The 23,005-nt window shown below is 36.2% G+C and overlaps 2 protein-coding genes and 2 long non-coding RNA genes across 4 annotated transcripts; 3 read left to right on the plus strand and 1 right to left on the minus strand.

The window, feature by feature from the left end:
- Positions 1 to 6,738: 6,738 nt before the first annotated feature.
- LOC144350288 (uncharacterized) lies at positions 6,739 to 8,146 on the minus strand. The gene is made up of 2 exons (XR_013420209.2): positions 8,065 to 8,146; positions 6,739 to 6,787 (listed from the first exon to the last, which is right to left on the minus strand). It is a non-coding gene; the product is annotated as an uncharacterized LOC144350288 (long non-coding RNA).
- Positions 8,147 to 9,830: 1,684 nt separating this feature from the next.
- On the plus strand, positions 9,831 to 14,324 carry LOC100366659 (uncharacterized). Its single transcript, XM_002734847.2, has one exon. It carries the CDS (start codon positions 9,831 to 9,833, stop codon positions 14,322 to 14,324), a length of 4,494 nt encoding a protein of 1,497 aa, XP_002734893.2.
- A 32-nt stretch (positions 14,325 to 14,356) lies between these two features.
- LOC146733898 (uncharacterized) lies at positions 14,357 to 15,166 on the plus strand. The gene has a single exon (XM_085508402.1). The coding sequence runs from the start codon at positions 14,357 to 14,359 to the stop codon at positions 15,164 to 15,166; it is 810 nt and encodes a 269-aa protein (XP_085364528.1).
- Positions 15,167 to 18,431: 3,265 nt separating this feature from the next.
- On the plus strand, positions 18,432 to 19,300 carry LOC146733899 (uncharacterized). The gene is made up of 2 exons (XR_014931649.1): positions 18,432 to 18,629; positions 19,110 to 19,300. It is a non-coding gene; the product is annotated as an uncharacterized LOC146733899 (long non-coding RNA).
- The last annotated feature ends 3,705 nt before the right edge of the window (positions 19,301 to 23,005 follow it).

Genomic DNA, 23,005 nt, shown 5'->3' on the forward strand with positions numbered 1-23,005 from the left:
GATTTTCGACATTTATTGGCAACTTTCGCGCTGAAAATGGTTGAAAATGTGGGTGTGGTTCTCTCGCAAAATCCTGTTGATAATACAATCTGATTAAAATAAGATTCTGGTTGGCTTAATTTTTTTTAAATTTTTTTTTTATATAATTATTATAATTATTATTTATTTTAATTATTTTTTAACGTTACAATTGTTTTGCTGCAAGAATGGTTATGTTCGTGAAAGCCACCTGGATCTGAACAACCCGCATAGGAACTCTCGTTCCAGTCTCACAATTTACGAGAAAAACATCAGCCAATCAAATTCGTTGTAACATGTGCATGATTACGCGAGTGTAATTGTTTTTGTTATGGTCGCCATTTTGTTTTTCGTCAGCGTGAAGATTTCGGAGTTGTTATTGGTAAGTATATTGTGTATTTATAGATTCGTTTCTTGGTAAACAAAAAACGACAGACAACTTTAGTCAACTGACAGTGTATGTATGACACGATATTGTGAAAATTGAAGCAATTTTGTTTGTATTCATTCGTAATGATGGACCTCAATCAATCACTTTTTGTTATTTTGCGTCGGAGGTTAGCTGCGGGTATTTCGTTCATCGTAGTGTTAACGCGAAATCAGAAAGCTACAGTTCTATCCTATGCGAGTTGCTCTATTTTACCGACCTGAAATCAGGTCGGGTCGTAACAGCAGTTTTTTCATTATTTTCGCCGCAAGTTTCTACTGTCGATGGGTTCTGAAACTTTTTCATCAATTATTTTGAGGACGATGGTCCGAAATTGGTCGATTTCACGAAGAAAACCGCGGAAAATAGGAAAACTACAGCGAAATTCCCGTGTTTGCCGCCATAATTGAATAATTTATCGTGAAGTAACGTGAATAGGAGCTGTAAATACAAATGAACTAATTATTTTTTTTTAAGTTTCAAATTGTTTCTGTTTGTTAGCTACTATGTCATATGTAGTTTTGGTTTTAAAAAGGAGTTTTTGAATAAAGCTGGAAACCTTGCCAGTGGATACACCAGAAAAAAGATTCTCCGGAATACAGATGAAATTATTGGATTGAACAATGGTTGGCTGTGCCCAGCAGAGCTGATACGATTGTTTTTAGCCCGTTAGAATCAATTTTTTGGTCAAAAAATAAAATGCAGTTATATTGTCTACAAGGATCACCCTCTAGGTACATGGTTTTATAGTTCTAAATGTGTGTAGGGAACAAAATATATAACTGTTTTCACAGCAATTAAGACACATTGGCAATTGTTAATAATTTATTAAAAAAATATAACTGATGTCTCTGTACATGTTTTCTCAGCATGGGAACAGATCCAATAAAGGAAATGTTGTACTACAAGTAATAATTCATATGCAAGATAGAGCTTTTAACTACAATTTCTGTAGTCAATTACAAATAACATGTCTGACTCATACTGAGGGTAAAAATGGGTAAAAAAAAGGGTTTTACAAATTTAATTAGCTATTTATTATTGAAGTTTGTCAAAATCTACTTGGCATTGTATCAGCATTGGATTAAAAATATCCCCAAAATAAGAATTTTTACATATTTAGAGATATTTGTTTGAATCTGTTGGATAACAAATACAGATCCTCATGTCACACTTGTAAATTATGACAATGTGATCAATTCTCGTTCACCACTGAATAACATTATGAAAATGCTTATTCTTTAAATGTTTTTGAAATTCTCATCAATTACAGTTAAAACGACCAAGGACTAAACGCTATGGAAACGCGTACTAAACGACCAAGGACTAAACGCTATGGACTGGAGTCATTGTCTTATTATGGTGCTAAAATGTGGAACTCGCTTCCTAATCGAATGAAGGAGTGCAAAGATTTGTATTCTTTTAAGCAAATGGTGTCATTGTGGTCACCATCATTTTAAAATATTTAATTGATTATTTGTGAAATCTTATTGTTGTTTTTCTCTGTGTTTGATGCTTGTAAATTTTTGCTTTTGTTTGATGTAATTTTTAGTAGTCAGTGATATTAGCCTTTGGCTAGGTATTTTAAACTGACTTTAAATAAACGAATTGAATTGAATTGAATTTTAATCAGATTACAATAAAATACAAATACAATGCCAATCTGTTTATACCAACTTCACACTGCTATTATCAATGGCACATTCAGTCCTCTGTACCAGTGCTTGATGAGCTATTCTCAATTTTTGCATCAGACTCTATACTGTCACTGCTAACACTATCACTATCTGCACAGTAATGAATAAGATGTCTTTCAATATAACTACTCCCATCTTTGCCATGTCCACATGAACACTTAGATACACAAATATCACAACAACTGTGATATAATACTTTGTTTTTCAATTGATTTATTTCCAGACTTGCAAAATCTTCATAAAGTTTCACCCGTCTGCATACATTTGTGTGATACAAAATAACGGAATGAGATGGTTTGTCATTTCTCCCAAATTCCTGTACATACAACTCTATATCAAATATAGCACCATAGTGAATAACATGATGAAAATTTTTCATATCCATTAATACCCATTCTAAGAGCTGTTGTACACAAAATGATATGCAACTCTGTATGCGACACTTTCGTCATTTCTTTTAAGTGAGACTCTTATACCACAGAATCAGTTTCTCTGTGGTACATCCCAATGTAAGAAATTGAGGCAGGATATTCCCCTGTATAACCAAGTGATTTACAGTAGACAAGTGTATGTGGAAACTTATCAACCATCATCAAGTGTATGTGGAAACTTATCAACCATCCAGTAAAATGTTGAGGGGATATCACGTACAATTTTCAAAACACCATATATAACATTAGCCTTATTGGGACAAACATTTATATTATTACAGTCTGAAATGAAGACTGTTCTTGATCTGTGACTGTAACAATTTGGATGCTGTTGCGGTCAATGCACATCAGGAAAATAAGATCATAGTTCTCCTAAATAGGAAAAATACTCTCTAAGTGCACATTCCTGCTCTTTGCGCCTGCCTTTGTTACTTTGAGCAATAGTCGGCTTTCCCCTGTAAAAAGCAAAAATTGAAGATACTCAACATGTGTAACTTATTTTAATATACATACCGGTAATACCTCTGCCTTAAGAGCTTGAGGATTTGAAACTTGGAAGGAGTGTGAACAAATTTTTGTAAAGCATTATTTAACTAATTTGTACCATGGCTGTCACAAATTGGGCAGTTTTGGCAAATCACATAGTTATACGTGTAGTTTAAAGTAGAGAATAATCACCTGCGCATGGCAGATGGCCATAGCGTGTCATTGTTCACAAATAAGCATCTACTCATAAGCCTACGCATTTTTAAGGTAGAGATGCAGGTTCGTGGGCACTTTGGAGTGATTTTTTTTTTGCTTTTTATTATCCACAAAGTCTTGGCTATAGACTGTTGAAATTTTGTAGAATTGTGAATAGTGGAACATACTCAAAAAACGATTTTAAAATATAGATAACAGGTGCAAAATTATCTTTTTTGAATGCTTAGCAAGATTTAGCAAGGCTGTACATAAATAATAAAAAAAAACATGGTAAGAAAAAGAAATGACGGGATCTCCATATTATGCACTGTATTTAACTTTTTACAAAACGATAATACATTTAAATTTGAAACTGTAACAGTCATTTTAATTATGAGCATTAGCAAACTTCTTCCTGAGCGAATTGTTATGCAAATTAGCAATTATCTCAGATTCTTTTTAGTGCACATTCCATAACATTAAAAAAATAGCTTCTAGACGCTTTGACCTTTTGTTTTGAAATTTTCACAAATGATTGACAATGTGTTTATCTTCAAAACGCCGTCGGGGCATTGTTTTTAGTTGAATAGTGTTACAGCAATCGTTCAGACAACTAGCCTGGGTGTTAATTTATGCATAAACTTGAAGTAATGAAATTTGAGCTGCTGCCCTACAAAATTGACAACTGGTAGACAGTTTTCAAGACGGCGCTTTCTTCATAGTAAACAGATGTACACATAAACCAATTTTGACAGGAAACAGAAGCATGGTTTAGAAGCTAATTTTTTAAAATCACTTTTGATCAAAAAAGCACATTTTTGTGCATATTTCAAACCACAGTGTCCATAAAAATAAAATACTAACAAAACTTTAAAATTCATACAATAAGCTTTCCGAAAATATATAGTTTTGTGGACAAGGGAGGTCATTTTGGTTTCCTGATTAACTAATTAAAATACCTGTCAGGTAAACTGCATCTCTACCTTAACGTGTTGTTTATTATCACTTGAGACTCAATTCCTGCATGTGCACAGGTGACAATCCTCCCGCTTTAATTTGTAGCAAATTTGATGATGCTTATGCTTTGATCTCGTATTCGATGGTTATGGCTTTAAACAACAAATTCTACAACGCTGTGGTACAATGTGTTGTTAATGAGTGATATACTTACCACTTTGGAACTGTATGAACTTCATCAACCACGAATAAAATGATCTTGCTACCATATTTTGTGTAGTCTTTAAAGTGCCTGTGCAATGCCCACCCACACGCTTCCCATTTTAGATCTGTGCCCCACTGAAATGGGCAGTTATTGATTTTTTTGCTGAAAATGATTACTCGTATCCATGTAAATTTGAGATACATGTATTTCCCGTGCTGTAGCCACGCCCACCTATCCTGAAACGGTCGACTGTTTCCGGATTTCCGACTCTCGCCAAAAGTGCGCCACCAAATGCTAAAATATGAGAGGAAGCCATACCTCTGGGCCGTACTTTTATATCACAGTGTCATTCAACATACGTTTAAACGATATACATTTTTTGATCGGCGTTTCTTTTTTTGTCTATTTCATTTTATTTTTGAGAGAGAGAATTTTTAGAAGTTGTTTTCACAACAAACATTTATGATGGTTAAACGTTGTGTTGTGGGCGGTTGCAGTAATGCGTATAGTCATAGTGTAAGTATTTACACGTTTCCTTTCCGAAGGTGCGAAATCGGTGGACGAACGCCGTGAAAATAACGAGAAAAGGTTGGGGTGGACTTCCTCCTTACAGCGTCAAATGTAGTGTCCACTTCACCTCAGATTCTTTTTTTCGTAAAACTGTCCTTGTTCATGACAAAACAACTAGGTTTTAACGAGAAACGCCAACTTAAACCATGGTTCATGCTTAAACCTGGCGCAATACAAAACGTTTTCAAAAAAATAGATTCCGGACCAGCCCATGATCACTGAGGCGGATTTTAGAAGGGAGACAGACGCCGGGTAAGTGTTTCAAATGATTTGACTTTTTTTGCGATCCTGATTATCGCTTTATAGAAACCACCCGTGTTATGTAAAAGCATGGACGTACTAGCAGTAATTTTGATAATGACACGACAACGAAGCGTCGGACAAACAGGAAATTACGCAGCCCTGTTTTCATTTTCGCAGGCTAAAAGTGTCTGGTGATTGGTGTTGAATGTTGAATTCACACCTTTGTTGCCTTTACTTGCAGCTTGATCTGCGTAATAATTTATGGAATAAGAATTCGGGCTTGGGATGTCAATGTGTTTCCAACAAGTATTTTTTTAATATGATGTCATAATTATGAAAATCACGCTAAATCCACTCTGAATTTGTCTGTATCATATGTGAGTTCGCTCTCAATTATTTTTGTTATGCGTTCACCCATCACAACAAATTTATTTCAATGCAGCTGTCATTTATTTAGTAACTGATTTGTAGTTTTTTTTAATTATTTCTCTATTTTATTGATCACTATAATTTAATGTTTAGAATGTCAAAATATGTTCTCTTTTTATTTTAATTTTGAATGTGTTTTTTTACTCAGACGATCGTTGAAATAAAACAGTGTAGTGACGTGCCTAGTAACCTGCTAAATAACAAGACGATTCAGGCGTCAAATTCGATTTTGTCCAGTGCCGGGGTCCAGCAACAGTGTACAAACGTGCGTCGGTGACGGTGACGACCACGGTGACTAGCTACACCAGACCGGACATATTTCGCACCTGACTCAACGCCATGCAACAAACTTGATACTAATGTGTTCATTATGGTCCATTTTTACTCGACGAACAAGTACATAAGTGGCAATTTAGTCAAAGATGAGAAAACAGCACAAGAAATTTGCCTTATTTACACGTACCGGCAATGCAAGCTACCCAGCAACTTCCCCTTCTGATGTCACAAGGCGAATTTCTGTATGCAAATGAGAAGCTATTGAGGAGCCTCGTTTTAAAACACACAAAAATAAAGTTGCCGTAGACTGAGTTAAAAACGCATTTTTTCACTTAAAAAAATAATTTATGCTTAGAAACATAAAAATTAATAAAATTTATGTATCAATGGATAATTTTAGGCGTGAAAATAGCAGCCATTTCACAGGCACTTTAAGTAAGCCTTTGGCGACCAAAAATATATTTTGGCAGGTCAGCATCGAGATTTAATTTTGTTACTGTTGCTGCTGACAAACAACAATTTCTGATGAAAAATATCTAAAGAAAAAAGGAGCATATTAACATTAATTTGTAATTAATCAAGTTTGTATCAATCAATTGAATTATTTGTTTAGGGGGAAGTAAAGTGGAATTATACTAAAATCATTTTATTAGGTACATACCTGGTCTTTTATCAGGGACACCAAAGGTGATACAATTATGATTGCTCCATTTGTTGGTGATTATAACATTGAATACATTTCCCATATCCAGTTGGCAGGATTGCAAGTACATCATTTTTACCTAAAAGATACTTTATAGCCAATTTTTGTTCTTCTTTCAACTGTGGGATTGACACCGAACTTCTCACAGACCTTAAAATTAAATAGTAAAAAAATAACATAGGTCACAGTCATGTACAAGTAGTACCACTCGAGCAGTGTATTACCAGGTTTTTAATAAGACAATAACACGAATCGAAAGATAACTCTGACTACTATAGAACAGATGAGCATTGGTCAGATGCATTTGTTTGGGGGCTTAACTTTGTAATCAAATAAACTGATGTGACTATAGCATAAGGGGATGTTTATTATTTTATCAAATAATGCAAGATACCAGGTAGTGCGAGACGTACACAGGGACATAGTCCCTCTATCCTCGGTCTAGAAATAAGGATAGAGGGATTGTGACAGGAAGTAGTATTTGTTGGATCCTAGTTTATTTTCTTTTTTTCTTGGTTAAAGATAGACAGTACTGGTAAACACTAGCCATTGTTAGATGCAGTAATAGAAAATACTAGTAATTTGCGACTTGTGTATATTGAATAAAAAAGAAGAAAAAACAACATAAACTGGGCGGACCTAACCTGGATTTTACCCATCCAGCTTTGCAAAATTTTAGTTTTTGACTTGTAATTTAGGGTAGATAATCAAATTTACCTAATTTTTCCCTTTTAAATATCTATGAAAAAAACCTTTTGGTTATAGGTATGCTAATGTTGAATTTGTTCAAGTACTAGTAAGCTCTTGTAAGGGTTGAACTGGCTGGACAACAGGAAGTGCTCTGCCTGCCAAGCTTCAAATAATGACATAACATCAGTACTGTCTATCTTTAAATAATCTCCACAATTGCGACAAAACATATGCAAGTTATTGCAGAACTCTGTGCGAATCCCCCTTGATTCTGGCTGCTGGCCATTTTCGTTCATGAAATCGTCGGATATCATCAGAAAACGCGGGATTTGTGCAGTTTTGAATAAAACCAAGTTAGCGATTATGAACAATGGTTATTAACGTAATACCTGATCCCCTCTAAAAATTTTGTTCCGCATTTTAAGGTAAGAAATCGACATTTGAAACCGACAGGGTGTCGATTTACTCGGTGCCGTGTTTCACAACTTGTTTATTTATATACGTATAGCGGATGATTTTTTTTGAAAATTAGTATTTATTGATTTTCAGCCCCCAAGTGACTGTGTACCAGTACTAGTAAGTCAAGTCTGAGAAGCTAAATAACCAGTCGGCCATCGAACGCAAAGTTACGCTGCAGGACAACAGCTACAAACAAGACAATATGCGAAGTATGCAAGGAAACAACGATTGTTTGTCAGTAACAATTACGAAATTCATCGAAACACGCATAAACCTACCTCGAACTTCACCTCTGCAGCAGTACATGTGTGGTCAGCCATTTTTTCATCTGGAGTTCTACGCTTGCGCAAAACATGAGTTTAACCGTTTTGTAAGACGCTCTGTGACTGGCTGAGTAAATTGCCTGGTTCTGGAACGAGAGTTCCTATGCGGGTTGTTCAGATCCAGGTGGCTTTCACGAACAAAACCATTCTTGCAGCAATGACACCATGACATTGAAACTTTCCGAAAATAACACGATTTTCCAAATTATATTTTGATCCGCTTCACACAACTCAAGCATGATATCGGTAAAAACTATCGATCGACTTACATTACATTTATTTGAACTAAAACCTGTGAAAATCGAAACACCAGAGCAATATTAACAAACCCATCTACGCGGATACTTTGAAGCAGATGCCGGAGCATGCGTATATGTTTGGAACTGCGCATGTTTGGAACTGATACAATTCGATTTGGTTTCAATCATGAGTCGCCGGCCAGATCCTTCCAGAACGTACAAATGTGGTCTAGCTCCACGGTGCATCTGGCCGAGGCTCGGTGAACACAGTGTACACTCAGACTGTGTCGCTCACAGCATGGTATCGAATAAATGTAGTGCCCGAGTTAGACTGAGGCAGTCGGGCGATTAATTTGTTTTTGTAGTTTAAATAAAATAACAAATTAATCGCCCCGACTGCGCCAGTCTATGCCCGAGTTTAAAGGTACATACTCTGTCCATCAGAGCCAAAACGTCGATGTTGTAAATACGGGGTCGACCATTTCAAAACATAGGGGCGGGCATAAAGTGTGTAATTTTTGTTGTTGTAATTTCCCGCTTTTTACACATAATTTTATTCATGCTGATTATGTTTTGGTAAACATGTTTTCCCGAAATGTTCATGCCTTCCCCAGGTTTTGAACCGCCCGACCCTAATAAAAACATCAAAAAAAAAACATATGTGTGGAAAACCTGCTATGTAGTGCTGCTAATTTAAGTGGCTATTTTAGTAACACTGATGACCTGGGGTCACGTTCACCAGGAGCCGAGAACAAACTTCTTATTTATCGATTTTTATGTTGACATTTGTTCCAAAAGTCTAGTTATTATATTAGAGTCTCAATTATTGTTATGAACATTAGCGAAGTTCAAATATGAGAAATAATTCTTAGTTAGAAATTTCGGGTTTTCAGAGCGCATTACGAGAGTTGTTATGAACATCGTGACTGAATTATTATTATCGAACAACAAACATTCAGGATATATCATTGTACAAGATTCGTGATTTATTTGTGTATACACTCTGATATCGGGAAATCGTTTATTACAAAATGTATGCACCAGCTATTCAACAGTTATTGTCATTCGCGATGATTTCACTCTGATTTGTAAGATAAATTCTCCATACTCTTCCATTACCCATGATACTGTTCGAGCCTCGTTGGTAGGTTTTTCTAGAATGTTCAAGATGTCGCTGATGTTAGAAGTGTTTGTAAACCGTTCCGTTGAAATAAAACGGAGTTTGTGTTCATCGAGAACCGTGAGTTTCTTCAGTGTCACTGGGAATGGGCGAAAACCTGTATCAGAACATTAAACGTTCCCCACACTGAAAGGTGGCGACCACGACGGGAGTTACTGCACAATAGTGTTTGTGTTATACAGAACTGTGTAATACAACAGTGAGTATTATTGCCAGCTTATATAAAAAGAACTGAAACATTTGATGCGAAGTTAAAGAATACGTGAACTGTTCATAATACGCCACACAGAAATACACCAAACATGGCATTTACGGAAGAGAAATTTGCAAGGCAACTAACAATAGCCAAACTCAAGCTTGAGGAAATTACTGAATTATCACAGAGTGAATGTACTGCTGATATAACAATGGCGTATGAACAAGTAGGCGAGTTACTGAAACGGCTGGAGCATTCGAGAGATCAAACAACTGAATATCTGTTAGACAAAGAATCAGAATTAGAGTATGTGAAGCAGTGGACAACAACGCAGAAAGCGTCCATGCAACCAATCAGGGAGGCTCGTCAGCATATCAGAAAATTGGTTGATGATGCAACAGAGCGAGAGACACAAGGGAAACTAGAAAAGGAACTACATATCCAGCAAAGGGTGAGTGAAGAGCAATCCAAACACCGACTACGACAACAACAAGAAATTGAAGAGATAATTATTCGTCAACAAAAACGAGAGGAGGAGTGGTATTTGAGAAAACTTGATTATGAAAAACAAATACAAGCTAGACATGCTGAACAGGTGAGCAGTGGGGAGTCTTTAACAGCGCCCTCTACACAAGCAGTGAAACTACAAAAGTACACTATTACTCCTTTCTCTGGTGATTACAAAGACTGGTTACGCTTTTGGAATCAGTTTACTGTGGAGGTGGATGGGTCCAATATTGCTGAAGTCAGTAAATTTAATTATCTAATTGAATTGGTGAAAGACAAACCAAGAGAGGACATCCTGGGACTGCCTCACACTGCTGCAGGATATCAGGAAGCTAAGAAAATACTTCTACAAACATACGGTAAAGATATTAAAGTACACAAATCACTGATAAAAGACCTTGAGGAAATTCCAACTGTTACTAACATCCACAAATTGAATGAAGTACATGACTTTTATAACAGGCTATCAAGAATTGTGCGTACACTCAAAACAATGAATAAACTGACTACAGCACAAAGTTCAGTATATACATTAATGGACAAACTAGGTCCTGTACGTGAAGTGCTTGTACAAAAGGATGACAACTGGGAAGAATGGGGTCTAGAAGAGCTTGTTGAGAGTCTGCGGAAATATGTGGAAAGAAATCCACAGAGAGTTACTGAGGAGAATAATACTACAAAATGGAGAGATGATAAGAAAAGAAAAGATGAAAAATTGCTGCTTGGGAGTAATGGAGATCACACATCGAATCGTAAAATTAAGTGTGTGTATTGCCGTTCTGAAGATCACTCCAGTTATAGTTGTGTCAAAGTGCTCGATTTGGCCACAAGGAGAGCCATACTCCGTAGAAATCGAATGTGTTTCAACTGCACAGGAGTTGGACATCTTGCGAGTGACTGCAGATCAAGGGGATGCAGAAATTGCAAAGGAAAGCACCACACATCAATTTGTGACAGGGCGAAATCTACACTTAACGTTTCAGAGAGTGCAAAAGTAGAAAAGGGACTGAGTATCACTACACAGCATACAAGTGCGATTCATGCTACAGTCCTGAGCAAAGTTAGAACAGAGACAGTTCGAATCATGTTTGACACAGGTGCTGGTAGTTCATATGTGTGTACTGACTTGATAACACAATTGCACTTGAAACCTATAAAGAGAGAACAACGCTGTATAGAACAGATGTATGGCACTGTCAGGAAAACTGTCGAACTGTACAATATTACAATAGAATCACTAGCAGTAGGTGGGTTTTCATTTGATGTCACCTGTGTAAATGCAGAAAAGGGTGTTTTAACCCACTTACCAAACCCAAACATCAAATCACTGAAGAAACGACATGTTCGGTTTCGCAGACTGCAGTTTAGTGAGGAAGAAACGACTGAGAATCTACTTGCTATTCACATCATCTTGGGAGCAGCCGACTACCAGAGGATTCGAACAACAGAACCGCTGGTGTTGGGCATAAATCCAGACAAGGATCCAGGTGCTGAGTTCACTATGTTGGGTTGGACAATTTCAGGAAAACAGTCATCAACAGAAAGTCAAACAGAGAAGCAGTTCTTCATGAAAACCGGATATGAAGAATTTGAGAAGCTGTGCTCACTGGATGTTTTGGGAATTAGGGATGTGGATAGCAAAGAAACTTCAATGATTCATGAAGAATTTAGACAACAGTTGAGTATGACAGAACAGGGATACTACGAAACCAAACTGCCATGGAAGGAAGATCACATTCCTCTTCCTACAAACAAAGGCTTATGCACAGCTCGACTATACAGCACATCAAAGAAACTAGAGAGAATGGGGAAATTAGAGGAGTACAATAACATTATGAGAGAACAAATAAATGAGAGAATTATTGAGCCTGCACCATTTCATCAAACAGGGGAGGTCATTCATTATGTGCCACATCAGGCTGTTATCAGAGAGAAAGCAGAAACAACAAAGATGAGGATAGTGTACGACTGCTCAGCAAAAGCCAACACAAAAAGCCCCTCACTCAATGACTGCTTAGAGACAGGCCCCTCACTACAGCCACTACTGTTTGACATTATGATAAGGAACCGCATGCGAAAATATTGCATCAGAGGAGACATCCAGAAGGCTTTTCTTCAAATTCGAGTACACGAACAAGACAGAGATGCAATGAGAATTTTGTGGTACAACAATCTACAAGATCGTCAACTGATGGAGTACCGTTTTACACGGGTGATCTTTGGAGCAACTTCAAGTCCATATATCCTAGGAGTAACACTGCAAAAACACATTGAGAACTATAGGGAGAACTATCCAATAACAGTCCAAACCCTATTGGATGATACATATGTTGACGATATTCAAGGAGGAGGAGAGACAGAACGTGATGTTGCAGTATTCAAAGAAGAATCTACCAAAATACTATCAGAAGGTGGGTTTTCACTTCACAAATGGCACAGCAACATCACCCATCTTAGCTCCAAAAACAACATAAAACATGAAGGGACTGATAACACATCAACCAGTGACACAAAGATTCTCGGTATCCCATGGAACAAGATGGAAGACACACTGATTCTTGACTTTGAGCCAGGCTTAAAAGGCAGTGAACCAACTACTAAACGGAAAATGATATCGGATATTAACAGCATTTATGACATACTTGGGTGGAGTTCACCAGTAACTATCACTGCAAAATTGATCTTCAGTGAAGTTTGTCTCCTTCAGTTACATTGGGATGAAAGGGTGCCAGAGGGAATTCACAAAAAATGGTGGATGTGGATAAAGAGCTTGCAACTAGCACCAACCATAACCATACCACGCTGTGTGTTTACCGACACACCCACAAGTTTTGAGATTCATGGATTTGCAGACGCCAGCAAAGTAGCTCTCTGTGCTGCAGTCTATGTTGTGGCATGCCGAGACTCAAAACCAGTCAGTCAGCAGTTGCTAGTTGCCAAGTCCAGAATCGCACCAAAAGACAGGAGCATCCCAAGATTGGGATTGGCAGCTGCTCATACTTTAGCAAAATTGCAGAATAATGTTTCAAAGGCACTAGCTGCATTTCCCATCACAGCCTGGAATAGTTGGGTAGACAGCACAACAGTTTTGTATTGGCTTCAAAACCACGGTGAATGGTCAACATTCGTTCGCAATCGAGTAAGAAAGATCGGAGAGCTTACAGATGCTCAGTGGAGATATGTACCGACAACAGAAAACCCAAGCGACTTAGGGACCAGAGGCACAACGCCAGACCATCTTGGTACACTTTGGTTCAATGGGCCAAAGTGGCTTTCAAGTGAGATAGACAGACCAGTTCAACCAGAGATTTCTGAGTCAGCAGGCACGAAAACAGAAAAGAGGTCAACAAAGTACAATAAAGCTATGCTCCTGACAGAAGATGAGAACGACTTGAATAAATGGGTACAAGACCTCCTGAGCCGATTTCCCTTCTGGAAGCTTTTGCGCATAACGGCACACATAAAGCGTTTTGCAGACAGCTGTAGAGGGATGAGACGGATTGGGCCTCTCACTAAATCTGAGATGTCAGCAGCGGAGACAGTATGGATTAAAATGACACAACAAACAAACAGAATGACAGTCGACATTGCAATATCAGTAGATCATGACGGGATACAGAGATGCAGCAGTAGAATCCAAGGTTACAATCCAATCTACATTCCACGAAAGACAGCCTTAGCGAGACGGATAATTGAGCATTGCCATATTCTAACATTACACGGGGGAGTAGCCACAACAATGAGTAAGGTGAGAGAGAAATACTGGATTCTAAAACTGAGATCCCTAGTCAAATCAATACTACACAATTGCAACCATTGTAAAAAGTACCGTGCAAAAATGTTGGATGCACCTGTGACATCAGTTCTGCCTGCCTTCCGAACGGAATTTACTGAGCCCTTCGATGTGACAGGTGTGGACTTTGCAGGACCACTTCACTACAAATTAGGCAAGAGTGAAACGAATAAGTCTTACATCGCTCTCTTTACATGTGCAACTACCAGAGCTGTACACTTAAAGCTGTGCAGAGATATGTCAACGATAGAATTCAAACGTGGACCTCTCCACGGAGAGGATCACCAAGTTGTATGGTGAGTGACAATGCCAAGACATTTGTCGCGACCAAGATGTGGCTAACTAAGCTTCAGAATGATGAAGATATATTCAACTACCTCACAACAAAGGGCATTGAGTGGAGATTTAACTTGTCACGCTCTCCATGGTGGGGTGGTTTCTTTGAGAGACTCATTGGCATCACAAAAAGAGCCCTATCCAAAACTATAGGACGAGCGCTGCTGACGTTCGAAGAACTCAAGGAAGTACTGCTGGATGTAGAAGTTTTCATGAACAACAGACCATTGTGCTACATGGAGGAAGACTTAGAACAAGTAGTTATCACTCCAAATATGTTGTTACGCGGACAGCCAGCACGTTACCTAGAGGACAATGTTCATGACTTAGATGACGACATAGGCAAACGTCTAAAATACCTTAAGACCTGTAGAGAACATGTACGTAAACGTTGGTTGAATGAATATTTACATGCATTACAGGAGCGTAATACCAAGGGGTTAGAAACCAAAAAGCATGAATTGCCAGGAAAGAACTCTGTCATTCTACTGAAGGACTCAACAAAGTACCGAGCAAATTGGAAGATAGGACGCATTGTAGATACCATTGTTGGTAAGGACGGAGTGATCAGAGGATACAAAATCAAGACAGGCAGTGGCTACATCGTTGAAAGGCCACTCCAATTGGTTTGTGACCTAGAAATCAGCAATACAAATGATGAAACTCCAGTGGGTGATGATATTAAATCAGAAGAACCAGTTGGGACCCTCAAGAACCAGAATGTGAGTCGTCCAAGTCGAAAGGCAAAGACTGCTGCAGTGAACCGCTTAGTTGGTGTCATTGCGAACGAGATTGAGGACGATTAGAAAACCATGATATTAAAGTTAAGGTAACTTTAATAGGGGGAGGGTGTGGAAAACCTGCTATGTAGTGCTGCTAATTTAAGTGGCTATTTTAGTAACACTGATGACCTGGGGTCACGTTCACCAGGAGCCGAGAACAAACTTCTTATTTATCGATTTTTATGTTGACATTTGTTCCAAAAGTCTAGTTATTATATTAGAGTCTCAATTATTGTTATGAACATTAGCGAAGTTCAAATATGAGAAATAATTCTTAGTTAGAAATTTCGGGTTTTCAGAGCGCATTACGAGAGTTGTTATGAACATCGTGACTGAATTATTATTATCGAACAACAAACATTCAGGATATATCATTGTACAAGATTCGTGATTTATTTGTGTATACACTCTGATATCGGGAAATCGTTTATTACAAAATGTATGCACCAGCTATTCAACAGTTATTGTCATTCGCGATGATTTCACTCTGATTTGTAAGATAAATTCTCCATACTCTTCCATTACCCATGATACTGTTCGAGCCTCGTTGGTAGGTTTTTCTAGAATGTTCAAGATGTCGCTGATGTTAGAAGTGTTTGTAAACCGTTCCGTTGAAATAAAACGGAGTTTGTGTTCATCGAGAACCGTGAGTTTCTTCAGTGTCACTGGGAATGGGCGAAAACCTGTATCAGAACATTAAACGTTCCCCACATATGCAAGTTGGACCATTCCATAGCTGATTTTTTTTTGGGGGGGGGGGACTCAGCATGACAGGAGACGGTTGTCACATTATAATTTTTCCAAATTCCAAAACTGAGCGTCGCTATTTTAATGCGATTGTTACCAAACCTCAATAAACTCATTGCTTTTTCAAAACGTTGCATGCTGGTGATTATCTGATGGGAAGTCTGTTTGAAGATTTGCAAACGAGCTATTATTTTAAAATTCAGAGCCCCAAAGGTGTAGTAATTGGGTCATACTGCATTAAATGTAATAATAAAAGCACCCACTCACTAGACTATTGAAAAGATGCAAAGAATTTGAATTTTACAAACAGCCAATACAATATTGTCAGGTCAACAAAAACAGTCAATGTGTAACGAATAAATAGATAAATGTTGAAGCAATATTGTATGTGTAAATCCATTTTAGTGATCAACTCGAGATTCAAAGCACCTGATGGGAACATTAATGTCTTTTATGACATCCATGACACAGAACATCCAAGAATCATTGATTAAGTTTGAGTACATCTGAAATTACAATATAAAAATGAAGATTAACGCTGTAGAGCAGCTTTGTCGGGTCCAAGTTTGAAGGCTGATGGCAGCATATCTTTAATTATGCTGAAAGGTCTTTGGATGTTATATACAAAGTTGCAAGTCAATGGGTATTGCTGTTCATTAGAAGATGGTTCAGTATTTGTACTTTTTTTTATCAAAAACGAAAATGGCGGACAAGGTCATGTGACCAGTGGAAAATTTATTCATGAACTTGGTTGTAAATGTCCCATTTAGATATGGCTTGACCCCTGAGAAGTGTGTAAAATAGGGCACCCCCTGTTTAAACTTAATCCAATATGGATGCCAAACCACGTGACATATCAAATTTCCAGTTACTAGTTCAAGCCGTTGTGGGGAAGATGTTCAAGTATTTTTGCTATTTTTCACTAAAAACAAGATACTAGTAGTTGCCAAAATCACGTGACCGCTAAAGTACACATGAAATGTAGTATATGTCATAAAAATCAAATCACCTAGACCCTCAGAAAGTGGTGAAATTGCCACTTCCGGTTCAATCGACCAATCAAAATTCTGAAAGTTAGGTAGACCATTTCTATGGTCCCCAATTTGCATGAGAAGTTTCAGAAGTCTAAGTGCAACGGTGTTCTAGTTCTAGGTCGACAAAAAACAGCGGAAGAAGAAATAAAAACTTCAACAAAAACAATAGGGTTAAAATTGACTTGGACCCTAATAAGCTTATGTCAAAATTAAAATAATAAATAAGTAAATAAATAAATAAGCAGTAATAATCAAATCGTAAAAACAGCCATACCATACTTGCTTTTAATAGAAAATTACCTAAGCAATAGTAAAAGTCCAAATTTACTTTTACGGATAAGTAAAATAACATACGCAACAAACGCTTCTTGATATCTTTGTGCCATGGTGCGATGATGCTCCCGCAAAACTTCCAAAAGAACCTGGTCGTTTAATACAGTATATTATGATTCTAACCGACGTAATAATCCCGTGGTTATCAAGCTTTTTATTCATTTGAAGAACATACCGTCAGTTTATTTATATGTATTTATAACGACAATTATATGTGATGAAAATTGTATGGTTAATAATAAAATTACAACATTCTTTTCATAGAATAATTTATTACTCTCAAGGGCCTGTCTAAATTGTGATCCGACCCGATGCGACCCGACCTGCGTAATGTACCTGCCGAAACTAATACAGTATTTATAGACCAATCGGGACAAATCTATTAAGACGTTTTATAAATGCGCAAGTAGCATAAATTAATTAAATGTTCCGTAAATACATTGTATAATTTCTGCATTACAACAAGGGAAACAGTACGCAACTTGTACACAGGCGTTGAAACTAATGACCAGTAATAGATGATCTTTGTTGGACCCGATAATGTAACAATTAATAATAGTGTGTCGTTAACCAATATTGTAATAAAAACGATAATGTAATATCACGCAACCAATAATGTAAAACCAAAAACAAAAAAACTGATAATGTAAAAAAAAAATAACTGATGATGTAAGTGACCTCTTTCAACTAATAATGTAACATGGCAATTACCCGATAATGTAAAAGCATATTTGCAAATAGAAACGTAAACAAATAATAGAGAGAAATGTGCAAAATCTGATATATTTAATTTCACTTAAATATCATTAACATTTATCAAAGCTTGGCGAAACACTATCAATATTAACGGCAAGTCAACATCGTGTGCGAGACACCTAAAATACGTAAGGGCCTGCGATGATCAACGTTTGATGAAACTGATAAATAATGATTTTATACGTCCGTTTGTTATTGCCTAAACCTGTCCTGGATATGGACATAATATCGGATATATTCGATAGTTTCGATGTTATGAATAGTCATGAGGCGTATCAATCTGATTAAAATCTGATGTAGTGTACGGGCTTTAATTATTTTGGCTATAAACTTATTTTAATTTTATTTTTTATTACTTTTGTTATTAATGCCCTTTTATTTTATTATTTTACTTTGATTTTGTGATTTTTTTTAATTCCGCCCTACCTACATCTGACCCGATGCCTATGTAACGAGATTTCAACGAGACCCACTATCGACGATTTTAGTCAACGAATCACAGACCTCCTTCTATAGCGCACATGATGACGTCACCGGGCGGAGTCGGGTGGCAAACACACTCAAATAAAATGGCGGATTATACCGACGTTAGCGACCGAGAATAACACGGCTTTTCGGTAAGTTTATCATTGTTAAATGCAACGAAAGTCATTTTTATGTTAATATTGTAGCTCGAATGGTTCGACTTTAGATCGTTATTTTGCATAGTTATTCTGGGAGTGACGATTTTGTTTCCACCGTTTCGACCGAACACCAGTGTCTTTTTCCAGTCGCCTGCCCTGAGACGGGTGATGTTTTGTTGACGATCGGGCCAACATCGTCAACGGTATTGAAGCCGTAGCTGGACATATTAATCAAATTGTATCAACATTTTGTACATTATACAATAACTCTTTATTAAAGTAATTGAGCTGATTTGGACTGGAATAAAATATTTTTTATTGGAACACATCGCAATTAATCAGGAAATATTTTTTTGCTCCAATTTTCTGCGTCGATGCCGTGGGCCGGTGACCGTTATACAATTTAAAATCAATTTGCATTGTTTACAGTGCTCTAATCATTACGATTTACTTATTTTTTTGCTTCCATTCTAGATAATTATGCTCAGTGATGTAAAATTGAAGCGATGACTGAATGAACGAACCTTGGCTGGCGAAGATGTATCTGGAAGTGTACACATTTGTTGGAAGTGAAAAAAAATATGCAATGTAATGACAAAAATTGTAAAATGCTGTGGAATTTCTTTTGCAAATAAAAATATACTAGCAATTTTCTATTAATGGTTTATTCAAGTGGGCAAAATATAATGTACAGAAAGATTGCCCGTAGAGTATCGCTACACTGAAAAGTGAGCAACCGACAGCCTGTATAAAAGGGGGGCTGTGATTGGCTGTTACTTACGCGAGATTTGAACGGGACTTACATAGGCGTCGGATCAGATGTAGGTAGGGCGGAATTAAAAAAAAAATCAAAATCAAAGTAAAATAATAAAATAAAAGGGCATTAATAACAAAAGTAATAAAAAATAAAATTAAAATAAGTTTATAGCCAAAATAATTAAAGCCCGTACACTACATCAGATTTTAATCAGATTGGAGGCGTATATAAGAAAAAAATGTCAGAATATGGGCTGGCTAGTTTTATAGCAGTTCATTAATAGTTGCTTCATATTCCCAAGTGATTTTTAAAAAATGTGCTTCGGATTGTCATAACAAAATGTCACGAAAAAACAGGGAGTAAAACAGCGGCAATGAGTCAATAAATTTCATAAATTCAATATCGCATTGATATTGATGAACGGCCATATCGTTATGTTTAATATTATCCTGTCTATATACCAATACAAATTTGCACATATATTCGATATTGTAGTCTTGATTGGATATTTGATGATATATTTCATATAGTTTGAAAGGTTTGTCAAGATTTATATGACAAATATAGTGTTGTCAAATTTAGAATGGATTTAAAGATACGGGTGATATAATTGACAATGGTATTTTGATCAATATCTAACCATCGGAGACGATATATTGTATACTATATATTTTACAAAATATGACGATATTTTCGATATAACATTGAAGAGTAATTACTCTACTGCATTGATTGTTGCGTATGATTGTAATCAGTGTAATTGTAAAACACAATCATGCACATTTCGCTAAATGTCTGATCACAGTCAAATATATGCTATAATTATTGATGTCTTCTTGAAAGACGCCCAGAAACCTGATAAATGAATGGTCTGTTACGACGAAGCGACATACATGCATACCACGTGAAACCGTGTAGATACATGTATAACACGTGACAGAAGATAGAGACATGCATATCAAGTGCTTATCAAATATTAAACACACATCAATAAAAGTAAAATAGATACAGTGAAATGAAATGAAATAATCTATTAATGCGACTATTTGTCAAAATATTATTTATAGTATCTTTGTTATTCGTCGATTTTTTTTCAATTACCAAGTTACCAATTAAAAACATTGGCAAATTAAAAACTCATAAATGCCATCCATTCGTTGTAAAATATATATGATATGATATTAATTTTATTCAGTACAATGGCTCGGGCCTATGGTACAATAAATCATAAATAGAAAAAAATTCATACAGTCACAACTGGTTAAGTGGATTGTCTCTATGTTTAGAAGCGTAGAATACAAATTTCGAAATTTGAAGTGCAGATAAATTGTCAAACTACATTAAAAAAATAAATTAAACGAAGAAATTTTTCATAAGTCTGATTCGACTGATAAAATATAGGTGAATATTTGTTTCTAAAATTTTCATAATAGCCGGAACGCAGCCAAGCGTTTTGACCGTTATTGGACGCGAATATTAGATTTGAGTAGCGCCACCAATGGCATTTTCTTTTTGTGTTATTTTAGAATCTTTGGCAAAAATCATAATTTAAAACGATGAACTATATGCAGGTCTCAAATGCAATATTTTCAATCAAAAATCAACAAATGTATTAAAATATTATGCAATTACAATGACCTTCGTGTTCACCGTTAGACGTATTTGTAAGTGTCGCATTTTTTCATAAAAACACTTTTTCATTTTCAGTTTTGACTAGGACAAAAATATGTTTGAATTCATAATTTAATATAAAAATATCAGTGCTACACTCAGCGGGCGTTGCAATTTTGACCTTTGCACTGGCGTGTATGACAAGCCACTGTCTGTCTACTGATGACGTTGGCGTAGCATGACATGTTTATCGTGCGGTGTCTGAATCTTTCCGTGTTTGGCTGTCGTCTTGCTGAATTTAATCCGAAGCTTTTGCCAAAGAGACCACTATTGCTTACTAATCGTATTGTGATGTTTTGAGGTCAAATTGAGGGTTTCAGTGTATTTTGTTTTATTCGTCCTCATCTATGGGTTAACATATACAGTGATGTGTGTACCGTGCATGGTACACGTTTGTTTTCTTGAGTTTGATATTCTTAATCTCCAATTCTTGTCGAGTACTTAGTATATTGTAATCTTCAAAAAAAAATTTGCGTCAGCTCTGACTACTCAGCGATTATTTCTTGAGTGTCGAGCTTGAGGCGGAAATATTTCTAATATTAGAAATTTTAGAGTTACCAAAACAGTCGTTTTCATAAAGAGGATATTAAAATATAATGAAATAACAATGTCTTCTGTCATACGGATACATTGAAAGTGTATGGAAAAAATTGGATTCCTAATCACAAAGCCCTATTTCCAAAATCCAGTAAAACACATGTTATAACACAATTTTGATTGAGTCAATGTTACGTCTTCCAGCGTTAGTATTTGAAAATCCATCCATTACAGTGTTCACCCCGAAAGGTTGTTATGATGAAACAGTCGCAAATTTGAACACGGTTAATTTTTTATCCGAATTAGACTTCCTAATGAGTAATAACTTGTGTAAACAATTTTTTAAATGACATTTATCCTTATCATAACCTTAGAAACTAGAGATTGATTTAAATTGATTACATTCGTTCTATCATCAATTGCGTAGCTGTCTATTTCTATATGTTCTTTCATTTACTGTTCGTTATATTAATTGTCCCGTGTATTATTAATGGCCCGCTACATAATCTTGGCACTAATTGCATGAAAGCATCCAGGAAACATGTCGATGCTAGTGTTAAAATTGTGTAATCATTTAACACTGAATGTATGTTAGTTACTATGCAGATTAGATGTATATAAATAGGCTTGCATAATGGCTCAGTTACAATGCCTAATTCATTAAATTAATTCCTGTAAATTCAGCTAAACTTTCATTTCAGATTTCTTTAACATATTGTACTGATGGTTTGTGATTTCAGTTTTTCATAAATTCTAAAAAGTTTGGCTTTATGATCAATTTACTGACCAAATTATTATGTTAACATATATCTCATGGCAGAAACATATAAACGCATATTACGATTGCGGAATGGGCGCGTTCTGTAAAATGGAAACAATATATTGCGGATCTGTTTACAAACGTTGTGCAGGGAAATTTAAGTACAAGAACACAAAACAAATGTCGCATGTACGGTGTATTTGCATTTATTAACTAATTCTAGTAACTCCACTTTATGTGTACGGCGTATTTACATTTATTAACTAATACTAGTAACTCCTCGTTGCGTGTACGGTGTATTAGTATTTGTATTTATTAACTAATACTAATAACTCCACGTTGAGTGTACGGTGTATTTGTATTTATTAACTAATACTATTAACTCCACGTTGCGTGTACGGTGTATTTGTATTTATTAACTAATACTATTATATCAATGTATTTATTCATTGTAAATTATAATATGCAAAAAAAAATGCTACAATTCAAAATTATACCACATTAAACTCGCCTGGTTACAACTTGTATCAAGATACTATATATAACGCCCCCTCCAATCATATAGTTTTGTGTCTCAGTATTTGTTTCTGCTGACAATTATAGTTACAGACATGTGTAGCAGAAGTAAATCGGAGATAGCATTAT

This window comes from Saccoglossus kowalevskii, chromosome 15 (genome assembly GCF_978046115.1).
Source record: "Saccoglossus kowalevskii chromosome 15, keSacKowa6.1, whole genome shotgun sequence".
In the NCBI taxonomy this organism is placed as follows: Eukaryota; Metazoa; Hemichordata; class Enteropneusta; family Harrimaniidae; genus Saccoglossus; species Saccoglossus kowalevskii.

What these genes read in the sequence shown, in the direction of transcription:
- LOC100366659 (XM_002734847.2), top strand. Translation starts at nt 9,831, where the DNA reads ATGGCATTTACGGAAGAGAAATTTGCAAGGCAACTAACAATAGCCAAA.
- LOC146733898 (XM_085508402.1), top strand. Translation starts at nt 14,357, where the DNA reads ATGTGGCTAACTAAGCTTCAGAATGATGAAGATATATTCAACTACCTC.